Raw genomic sequence first — 12500 nt, 5'->3', positions numbered from 1 at the left:
CTTAATTGATGAATTATGACAAGGCAAAAGCTATAAATGTATAAAAAGTACCATCGCATTTTATTTCGAATTATTTAGTTAATGCTGCTGAAATGTATGGTAAAAAACAATTCAATGCATTTTGGCTCAGTTATGGAAAAAAGTGTTTTCTATTTTTATTTACAATAGGTTTAAATGAACAAACTAGTATATAGTGAAGAGTTATCTTTTATTAAGGGTATATGCAGCCACCCAAATTGAGATGCTCATTGTTGTTTTTGTGGCAGATAATTACTGCTTTGATTACAGAAAGATATTATATCATCAGATGGTTATTTATTAAAAATATTACCATTTAAATAGCTTCAGTTTGATACTTTTTGTAACTTGTAGTCTAGCTAACTTCCCTGTAACGTAACTGTACTGTAGTTTAACCTCTTTAAATGATGAGTAGCTTTTAGCTTGGCAAACTACAATTTCAAAGTATCTTCACCAACACTGCTTAGAAGACAGCGAGGCTGCTCATGTGGTGTTTATGCTCTTTTTTACTGTTTTAATCAGTTGTACGTCATTTGTTTCTGCAGGACAGACGGCGCTGAAAATGATTGTGTGTCGTTTTCACTTTCTGCTCTTGTGCTCACACCACATTAGTGTCCTGTTACCATGGTATCCACATCACTATCATCACTGAGTCAAACACAGAAGATTGAGAAAGAGTGAGAAAATGAGGAGAAAACGTGTCATGTGTCTCCTTTAGAATTTCACATGTGATCTCAACAATGTCTCAAACTGTGCTCAGATTTGCTAAGGTACCAAAATCTGCAATCAGACATCAGAGATCTCAATATGAACTCATCTCTCATCAGATTCTCTCTAATGATCACATTCGTTTATAGCTATATACTCTTTCAACAATTGGCTCATTTGAAAACATCTGATTGGAAAATATACAGTATATAGCTATTTATATGAAGGCATACAGGTGTGTGTGTGTGTGTGTGTGTGTGTGTGTGTGTGTGTGTGTGTGTTAGTGTGTGTGAATGATCTTGTTCAGTCGAACCATAACACCCTCTCTGCCTATTTCCATAATTATGCTAATGCCACAGATGGTGTGCGTCTTAAACAGTCCATTTCACTGTTTACAGCAGCAGTGTGTGTGTGTGTGTGTGTGTGTTTGTATGTGTGTGTGTCAGTCTCTCTAGACACATATCATTTAAGTCATACCTCAATCTGACTCACTATATTACTTCATCTTCATATGCACAGTCCTCTCTTTTTCTTTCTCTCTCAAGCACTCTTCTGAACTCAGAATGAATCATACGTCTCTTTCAGTGGATTCTCTGTTCACTCAATCCGTTTATCTCAGTTCATTTCTGTGTAAACCAGTCACTGAATGTAAACAGATGTCCATCAATCTACTGAGGCACAAAACTTCAAAGTACACAAAGTATTTGATCTGATGCTGAATCACAGTCTGTTCACATTGAGCTATATGGGGTAAAGAAAGGGTTTTATTGAAAATTAGGTAATTTAATATATCCCTTACAAACAGTACTGTGGCAGTACCACGGTACAGTGGTGACATCGGTATTTACATTGCACTCACATGCACTTTTGTAACGGTAGCCAGCTGGTAGGTAGCTGTGCAGTGTGTAAACCTCACTCCCCTGTCCTCAAGAGGCGCACTAGCAACTGACGCTAGAGGCTGTAGCATTTAGCCTCCTCATTAGCGTGCCCGGGAGACCCCGGTTCGAATTCCGCTCAGAGCAAAATGTCACAAAAAAAGTAAAAAAACAAAAAAACAAAACAAAAAACAATGTAATACCATGGTACCATGTACAAAAAAAGCATAATACAACCATGGTAAATTATAAAAAAAAAAAAACATGGTAATACTATGGAACTATTTCCAAACAAAAAATATTCTATAAACATGTTAAAATGTCCAAAACATGTGGTAAAAGAATGTTACCATGTCCAGAACAGAGCATGATACAACTATGGTAAATTGTCAAAAAACAACAACAACAACAACAACAAAAAAAAAACAACAACAACACTGGTAATGCCCTGTTACCATGTTTAGGAAAAGGCATGATACAAACATGGTAAATTATAAATAATAATAATAATAATAATAATACAAAAAAACATGGTAATATCATGGTACCATGTCCAGAAAAAGCATGGGATAACCTTGACAAAATGCAAAAAAATAAATACAATAAAATAAAAAAATAAAACATGGTAATACCATGGCACCATGTTGATATACAAACAACATTGTATAACTATGGTAAAAAAAATAAATAAAAAAATAAATAAATAAAATAAAAAACGCATGATACAACCATGGTAAAATGGCCTAAAAACATGGTAATACCATGGAACCATGTCCAGACATAAAAAACATTCTATAAACATGGTAAAATGTCCAAAACATGTGGTAAAACAATGTTACCATGTCCAGAACAGAGTATGTTACAACTATGGTAAATTGTCAAAAAAAACATGGTAATACCATGGTAACATGTCCAGACATAAAAACATTCTATAACCATGGTGAAATGTCCACACACAAAAAACACGTGGTAATTCCCCGCCCCCCCGCGCGGACTCGCAGTCTCACAGTCTCGTGACTGGCCGTTTAGACTCGGTGCGGCAGTGCAGCATCATTCGCGATCGCGCGTGCAACCGACACCCGCGGATGATCCCGGAGCCTCAGCTCGACGCCGCTCACTCGTGGATTTCCCGCGAACCGGAGACTCGCGCGCGGACCGCTGCCCATCATGCCGTGATGGTGTCGCACTCGCGGACGCGTCACGCGTGTTTGTGATTGAGGTAGAAGAAGATGATGAAGATGATGATGGTGAGGAGCGGGACTCTCCTCAGACTCACGGTGCTCGTGTTGGTCGCCGGTTCGAGCGGGATGCCGCACGTGCTCCGATTCGGTGAGAGTTTATCGATTATCCATCGGTGTATCGAGTCAGATTCATCTCACGTATCAAACGTGTGTGTTTGAGCTCGTGCTGAGAATGATGCATCACCTCTGTGTGGTATATTACAGTTTTAATGCAGTATTTCACATCAGACCTGATAGAAAAAAAACTATTATTTACAAGTCTGATATTGTGAAACATGCCAGGGTTGTAAATATCATGTGGACATCTCAAAAGTGTGAAATACATTAACAAAATTAGCATACTAATATTATAATAAATAGGATATTCTAAACGAATACCATATGCATATGTGGTACTACCATGGTACATGTCCAAAAAACATGGTAGTATTATGCAACCGTGTACAAAATATCAGGCCTGATATTAAAATATGATTCACAAACAATAATTGCCAAGTTTGTTGTGATAATGTGAGGGTGGTTTCAGGAGACAATGTGATGTAGACATTTCAAAATTAGTGTATTTATTTCATAATTAGAAGATTTAGACCAGTACAGCTGGGCAGGGCGATTAATCGGCCAGTATTTGGCCATTTGGAGATTGTTTGCATTGATTTGCTTGGACGATTTATATATACATGCATGCAATCTGAGTAAATATATCTTATGTTTCATGCAATATCATGTAAACATATGCATAGAATACATCAGATGATGCAAATAAAGCAGCTTATTATGGGGGCATTTTTTACCCTTCTTATTTAAATTTGGGGGCATTTTTGGTGCCCTCGTTTATTTCTGACCCTGATACGTATATACAGTATACTGAATATTTACTGTGTATATATTGACATTTTATCGGCCATTGGTCAACGTGCACACTAAATATCAGCACTGACCATTGAAAACCTCATATCCTCATATCGGTCGACCACTAACAATTGCGATTCTCAGATCTGGTCGAAAAAGTTCCTTTAGGTAACTATTACACATTTTCACTTGTTCACAGTGTATATAATAGATATGCATAAACCGTGGTATGACTATGGCACATGACCATGGTACTTATTTGTGAGCAAAGCCATTTTCTGGGTCAGTAGCATGTATTGAAATGGTCACATATGCAGTAATGTCATAATTCCACATTTCTTTATGTTCTGTCATTCTGTGATCCTCTTTGACTGAGCACTGTTATTGCTTTCAGATTTCTGCCTTTCCTCACTGTGTACACACTCATATTCATCAGCGTTCTACTGTAGATGGTTTAATGAGTGTTATGGGGTCAGCTCATGTGCGTTATGAACGGCTGAATACAGTGGATGTTGTTCAGTGAAGCCACAGGCGAATGCATCTGACTCTCTCTGAACGTTCAGTCTGTCTGTGTATGTCTATTTAACAGTCAGACCGCATCCGCACGACTACGAGCCACTATGGCAACACAGATGCGCTTGTACCACCGGCGCTGCCGGAGCTGCTGCTGCTGCATGCGGGGAAAAGCGAGGCCACTGTGTGCATGTGTGAGTGCTTTAGGGTGGTAGAACCGCATCTTTGTTCATACATCGACCCCATGCACGGATCTCCTCTCGGTGGGATTCACAAATAGACCTCAGCTTGGTTACAGAAAGAGATTGTGTGTTTTGATTCATCAGCTGGTGCGGTTCAGCACCATGGACAGCTGCCTACATACAGCTCAGAGCTCAGATGCTGAACACTAATTAGACATTTAGCTGATGCATTTATCCAAAGTTACTTACAGTTTATTACATTAACACACCGTCTGGAATACTGAGTATGTTTTTATGAAGGTAAAATTGTGCCTAAATAATCTGCATGCACAGACTAAGATTTGTGAAAGCGTAAATCAAATTGCAAGCATAAGAAACAAATATTAGCAATACTTTAATGCTTTGCATATGTGTAATTAACATGTTGTGAATCTGTAATTGCGTATTAATACAAAGTCAATTTGGTGTGTATTCTTCTGACTTCCTTTTTTTCCGCGCTTACACTTTTGGCACTGTTTATGCACCTAAACATGGCCAAAAACATTGCAAACCTGTAATTATGAGCTGTATGAAGAAGCTGTCTGTCACATTATTAAACCAATCAGGTCAGAGTAAACTGGTCAAGGAAAACCTAATTTGATTGGTTACCAGAAGCAGGTAGACCCGCCTTCCTTCTCACGCTTGCAAAACTCTTTTCAGTGAGAAATTTGTGCCAAAAGTGTGAGAGCAATAAATGGAAGACGGAACAGTGTATACTGGATTATTTCTGGAAAATATTTATGCCACAAACAGAAGTCATTTACATGTTTGCATTCATTTATTTTACACATACAGACTGATTCTACGCGGTCAATATGTTTTGCTGTTCATAACACCCTTTCTTTACTTGCATATCACCGATTACAGGTTTGCAATGTTTTGGCCATGTTAAGGCGAATAAACAGTGCCAAAAATGTAAGCGCAAAAAAAAGGAAATCAGAAGAATACACACCAAATTTACATTGTGTTAATACGAAATTACAGATTGACAACGCATGAATTACACTTATGCAAAACATTGAAGTATTGCTAATATGGGTCCTGGGTATCTCAGCGAGTATTGACGCTGACTGTCACCCCTGGAGTCGTGAGTTTGAATCCAGGGTGTGCTGAGTGACTCCAGCCAGGTCTCCTAAGCAACCAAATTGGCCCAGTTGCTAGGGAGGGTAGAGTCACATGGGGTAACCTCCTCGTGGTCGTGATTAGTGGTTCTCGCTCTCAATGGGGCGTGTGGTAAGTTGTGTGTGGATCGTGGAGAGTAGCATGAGGCTCCACATGCTGTGAGTCTCTGCAGTGTCATGCACAACGTGTCACGTGATAAGATGTGCAGATTGACGGTCTCAGAAGTGGAGGCAACTGAGACTTGTCCTCCTCTACCCGGATTGAGGTAAGTAACCGCGCCACCACGAATTGGGCATTCCAAATTGGGGAGAAAAGGGGATAAAAATAAAAAATAAAAAAAAAGTATTGCTAATAATTTTTTTCTTATGCTTGCAACTTGATTTACACCTTTACAAAATGTTCTGTGCGCATGCAATTTATTTGTACACTTGCAATTTGATTTATGCTTTATAATTCTGTGCATGCAAATTATTTAGGCACAATTTTACCTTCATATGTTTTATACACAAGGACACAATGGTGGTAGTTTATGGGTGAACCATTGCAGGGTTTGAAACTACAAGCTTTCAGTTACCAGAAATTAAAATTCTGCCATCATTAATGTCATTCCAGACTCATTTCTTTCTTCTGCAGAACACAAAAGATTATGTTTTGAGGAGTATTAAGGTTGCTCTTTCTGTGCAATGAAAGTGAAAGTGGACTGGGGCTGTTAAACTGGAAAAAGGACAAAAAAGAAAAGCACCATAAAAGTAGTCAATATGAGTCATGGGTCTGTTCCTCACACAAAGCCAGACTTGGAATAAGTCATCATATGATCTGCTTTTATGGCGTTTCATTATACTTTTTGGAGCTTCTGATCACTGAATGTTAAATATGCACTTTGGTTATTGTCAAACTAGATTTTTATGGCTTTTTGCATTAAGAATGTTAAATAACTTTGGCTAAAATAACTGTTTTGTTCACAGTGATCATTTGTATTATTAAAAATAAATCACTCCTATGCCCTTTCAGAGCAAATACATACTGTACATATATACAGTAGATAGATGATAGATAAATGTAAGACCATATATACTATATATACAGTATATATATAGTGTAGGTCCCCCTCGTAACACCAAAACAGCTCTGACCCGTTGAGGCATGGACTCCACAAGACCTCTGAAGGTGTCCGGTGGTATCTGGCACCAAGACGTAAGCAGCAGATCCTTTAAGTCCTGTAAGTTGCGAGGTGGAGCCTCCATGGATCGGACTTGTTGGTCCAGCACATCCCATAGATACTCAGTCAGATTGAGATCTGGGGAATTTGGAGGCCAAGTCAAAACCTTGAACTCTGTCATGTTCGTTAAACCATTCCTGAACAATTTGTGCAGTGTGGCAGGGCGCATTATCCTGCTGAAAGAGGCCACTGCCATAAGGGAATACCGTTGCCATGAAGGGGTGTACGTGGTCTGCAATGATCTTTAGGTATGTGGTACGTGTCAAAGTAACATCCACATGAATGCCAGGACCCAAGGTTTCCCAGCAGAACATTGCCCAGAGCATCACACTGTCTCCGCCAGCCTGCCTTCTTCTCATAGTGCATCCTGATGCCATCTCTTCCCCAGATAAATGACACACATGCACCTGGCCATCCACATGATCTAAAAGAAAATGTGATTCATCAGACCAGGCCACCTTCTTCCATTGCTCATGGTCCAGTTCTGATGCTCACGAGCCCATTGTAGACACTTTAGGTGGTGGACAGGGGTCAGCATGGGCACTCTGACCAGTCTGCGGGTACGCAGCCCCATACACAGCAGGCTGCGATGCACTGTGTGTTCTAACACCATTCTATCATGACCAGCATTACGTTTTTCAGCAATCTGTGCTACAGTAGCTCTTCTGTGGGATCGAATCTTTGCTCCCCATGTGCATCAATGAGTCTTGAGCACCCATGACCCTGTCGCCTGTTCACCGGTTGTCCTTCCTTGGACCACTTTTGATAGGCACTAACCACTGCATACTGGGAACACCCCACAAGACCTGCCGTTTTGGAGATGCTCTGACCCAGTCGTCTAGCCATCACAATTTGGCCCTTGTCAGAGTTGCTCAGATCCTTACGCTTGCCCATTTTGCTTCTAACAAATTAAATTCAAGAACTGACTGTTCACTTGCTGCCTAATATATCCCACCCCTTGACAGGTGCCATTGTAACGAGATAATAAATGTTATTCACTTCACCTGTCAGTGGTTTTAATGTTGTGGATGACTGGTGTGTGTGTGTATATATATATATATATATATATATATATATATATATATATATATATATATATATATATATACTGTATATACAGTACATTCAGAGAGTATTCTATACCCCTTCATTTTTTTCACATTTTTTTATGTTGCAGCCTTATGTTAAAATGCACATAATTTTTTTCACATCAATCTACACTCCATGCCCCATAATAACAAAGCAAAAACCAGATTTTTGATAACTTTGAAAATGTATTAAAATGAAAAAACTGAAATATCACATTGACATAAGTATTCAGACCCTTAACTCAGTACTTAGTTGAAGCACCTTTGGCAGCGATTACAGCCTCAAGTCTTTTTGGGTATGATGTGACTAGCTTTGCACACCTGGATTTGGGGATTTTCTGCCATTTTTCTCAGCAGATCCTCTCAAGCTCTGTCAGGTTGGATGGGGACCGTCGGTGGACAGCTAGTTTCAGATCTCTCCAGAGATGTTTGATTGGGTTCAAGTTCGGGCTCTGGCTGGGCCACTCAAGGACATTCACAGAGTTGTCCCTAAGCCACTCTTGTGTTGTCTTGACTGTATGTTTAGGGTCATTGCCCTGTTGGAAGGTGAACCTTCGGCCCAGTCTGAGGGCCTGAGTGCTCTGGACTAGGTTTTCATTAAGGATATCTCTGTATTTTGCTCTGTTTAGCTTTCCTTCAACCCTGACCAGTCCCCCAGTCCCTGCCGCTGAAAAACACCCCCACAGCATGATGCTGCCACCACCATGCTTCACCGTTGGGATGGTATTGCGCAAGAGATGAGCGGTGCCTGGTTTCCTCCAGACATGACGCTTGGAATTGAGGCCAAACAGTTCAATCTTAGTTTCATCAGACCAGAGAAGTCTGAGAGTCCTTTAGGTGCTTTTTTATGTGTCTTGCACTGAGGAGAGGCTTCTGTCTGGCCACTCTGCCATAAAGCCCAGATTGGTGGAGTGTTGCAGTGATGGTTGTCCTTCTGCAAGTTTCTCCCATCTCCACACATGATCTCTGGAGAACCAGAGTGACCATCGGGTTCTTGGTCTCCTCTCTTACCAAGACCCTTCTCCCCCGATTGCTCAATTTGGCCGTGCGGGCAGCTCTAGGAAGAGTGCTGGGTGTTCCAAACTTCATCCATTTAAGAATTATGGAGGCCACTGTGCTTTTGGGAACCTTCAATGCAGCTGAAAGGTTTTTGTTGCATTCCCCAGATCTGTGCCTCGACACAATCCTGTCTCATGAGGAGAGTCCCCTGTTCACTGTGTAAAGCGCTTTGAGTGTAGTGTCAGAAAAGTGCTATATAAATGTTACATTCATTCATTCGTTCATGGCTTGGTTTTTGCTCTGATATGCATTTTCAGCTGTGAAACCTTATATAGAGAGGTGTGTGCCTTTCCAAATCATGTCCAATCAGTTGAATTTGCTACAGGTGGACTCCAATCAAAGTGTAGAAACATCTCAAAGATGATCCAGAGAAATGGGATGCACTTGAGCTAAATTTCAAGTGTCATAGCAATGGATCTGAATACTTACGTCAATTTGATATTTCAGTTTTTTTATTTTTAATAAATTTGCAAAGTTATCAAAAATCTGTTTTTGCTTTGTCATTATGGGGTATGGTGTGTAGATTGATGTGAAAAAATAATAATAATTTAAAGCATTTTAGCATAAGGCTGTAACATAACAAAATGTGTAAAAAATGAAGGGGTCTGAATACTTTCTGAATGCACTGTGTGTGTGTGTGTGTGTGTGTGTGTGTGTGTGTGTGTGTGTGTGTGTGATATATACACTATTGTCTACATATTGAAAAGTTTTTACTTTAACAGAGCAAATATATTTATTTATGCAGTGTATTTATTGCAGCTGTGTTTTTGTATGCATTTGTATTTATTAATTAATCACGCAGGACTCATGCTTGATCAGCCTGGTGTGATGTTGTGTATAAATGTTGGAGCTGTTGTGTTTTTGTATTCTTGTGTGCTTTGTGTTTGTTATTCATTATTAGCTGTATTTGTCTCGCTTTGAGTCAGCTCATCTAGAATTCATCACACACACTCACACACACACACACACACACACACACACACACACACACACACACTCTGGCTGGAGGTGTATGAATGCATCACAGTGTAGTTCAGACTGAAGTATGTGCCCTTAGACAAACACTGACAGTCTGTAATCAAACACAATGAACTCAGTTACTGATCAACAGAATGACAATTCGACTAAGTTCTGACCTTACTAGGTTGCAATTGTTTGCTGATATGTGATATGAAATAGTTTGAAATACTGTAAATGTTTAAATGGAGATTTTCATTAAGTAGTGCTCACCCATGCAAAACTGTGTGCAACGATGCTACCATGTTTTAGGCAGTTGTTAGGGCGTTGCTAGGTGGTTGCTATGGTGTTCTGGGTGTTTACTAGGTTCTTAGTGGGTGTCGTGATGTTCTCAACTGATATAAAGGACAGCGTTTTTTAGTTCTGTCTCTGTTATCTACTGTTAGCTAATGTGAGATTTGAGTAACTTAATTCAGTTATTTAAAGTGCTTTTCATTTTCTGTTTCTGCAGTGTTGTTTGTGCAGGTGTTTGCCGTTCTCTCTGGCTTATTTGGGTTTTCACTTTACGTTAGTGTTTGCTTTGGTTCTGTGTCCAATGAGAATCAAACCCATGATTTCTGTGTTGCTAGCACCATGCTCACAATTACTCAACTGTCAGAACATGCTGTTAGCGACGGCGAGGAAACGCACTGATAATATACACTGGAAGTTGCTTTAGTTAAGTGTCAAATGCATAGATGTTCCTTGCACTTGTTTGGTTTTGCAAATGTGTGGCCGTTATTGACTACAAATAATAAACAAATAAAAAACAATAACAGATGACAGTGGCAATGTTTAGTTTGAATGAGGGAGAAATATTGACATATTGAAATATTGCCTGTTTGTCAAACACAGATCAGCCTGTGAGGGTTGACCAGAGTGCTGCTGCTGCTTTTCCGTGACTAAAGATTCAATAAATTTGGCTTTAACGAGAACATACCTACTCACACCTTCATGTCAATCTCACAGAAAATGTGCACAACTATATTCTCCCGCAGCAAATTGCACTTTTCACGGTTTAAAAATATAACCAGAGCTTTCAAGAACAGAGAAGGAATCCATTAGCTGTTTGCATGCATCTCACATATATGAGTCAGAGAGAGATCTAGGTGGGAGGGATGATGGATGGATTCAGGGACCGCAGCTTGCAAAGGTCTCCTTGTGCTAGAAACACACACCGTCACACACTCACACACACACACATACTGTACAAACTATCGATTCTATCCCCTAACCCTAACCCTACCCCTAAACCTAACCCTCACAAAAAACTTTCTGCATTTTTACATTTTCAGTAAAACATCGTTTAGTATGTTTTTTAAGTGATTTAAATTATGGGGACACTAGAAATATCCTCATAAACCATTTATAGCATAATACTCTTGTAATTACCAGTTTATAACCTAAAAAAAGTCCTCGTAAACCATTTAAACCTGCCCACACACATACACACACACACACACGCACACACTCTCACACACAGACACACACACACACACACACTCACACACATACACACACACCACACACTCTCACACACAGACACAAACACACACACACACATCACACACACCACACACACACACACACACACACACACACACACACTCACTCACACACACCACACACTCACACACACCACACTCACACACTCACTCAAACACACACGCACACACACACACACACTCTCACACACACACACCACACACACTCTCACACACACACACACACATGCGCGCACATACGCATGCACACACACACACACACACACACACACACACACACACTCTCATACACACTCTCACCTACACACACACTCACACATACACACTCACACACACGCACACATACACAATGCATGGATTGTTTCCCCTCACAGCTGTCAAACAGAAGCCTGGGGCCGCTGCAGGTCAGAGGTCAAGTGAGGATACTAGATAATGTTTCCCTAGGAGAGAGATATCTGCTGTGTTTTAGTGATGTCAGAGCATCAGTGATGATTGTCCTCTGATGTAGCAAACGTTTCAGTCCACATTCAGTTTCAGTCTACATCTTCAATGTAGATAGCATATACAGTTGAAATCAGAAGTTTACATACACTTATGTTGAAGTCATTAAAACTAATTTTTTAGCCACTCCACAGATTTCATGTTAACAAATTATAGTTTTGGCGAGTTGTTTAGGACATCTACTTTGTGCATGACATGAGTAATTTTTCCAACAATTGTTTACAGACTGATTGTTTCACTTTTAATTGACTATATCACAATTCCAGTGGGTCAGAAGTTTACATACACTAAGTTAACTGTGCCTTTAAGCAGCTTGGAAAATTCCAGAAAATGATGTCAAGCCTTTAGGCAATTAGCCAATTAGCTTCTGATAGGAGGTGTACTGAATTGGAGGTTTATCTGTGGATGTATTTTAAGGCCTACCTTCAAACTCAGTGCCTCTTTGCTTGACATCATGGGAAAATCTAAAGAAATCAGACAAGACCTCAGAAAAAAAATTGTGGACCTCCACAAGTCTGGTTCATCCTTGGGAGCAATTTCCAAACACCTGAAGTTACCACATTCATTCACGTTCTGGATTTGTGG

The 12500-nt window shown here is 39.9% G+C and overlaps 1 protein-coding gene across 2 annotated transcripts in view; it reads left to right on the top strand.

Annotated features, from left to right (window-relative positions):
* The first annotated feature begins 2663 nt into the window (after positions 1-2663).
* The window catches only part of LOC127436426 (glutamate receptor ionotropic, kainate 2-like), a 91744-nt gene continuing 81907 nt past the window's right edge, over positions 2664-12500 (top strand). For both annotated transcript variants that reach the window (XM_051690550.1, XM_051690549.1), the window contains exon 1: positions 2664-2930. In XM_051690550.1, coding sequence (XP_051546510.1) covers positions 2831-2930 — 100 coding nt within the window. In that variant the 5' untranslated portion in view covers positions 2664-2830. The remainder of the gene's footprint in view (positions 2931-12500) is intronic.

This window comes from Myxocyprinus asiaticus, chromosome 47 (genome assembly GCF_019703515.2).
Source record: "Myxocyprinus asiaticus isolate MX2 ecotype Aquarium Trade chromosome 47, UBuf_Myxa_2, whole genome shotgun sequence".
In the NCBI taxonomy this organism is placed as follows: Eukaryota; Metazoa; Chordata; class Actinopteri; order Cypriniformes; family Catostomidae; genus Myxocyprinus; species Myxocyprinus asiaticus.
Note: the sequence above shows the minus strand (reverse complement) of the source record. Positions and strands in the feature narration are given on the sequence as shown.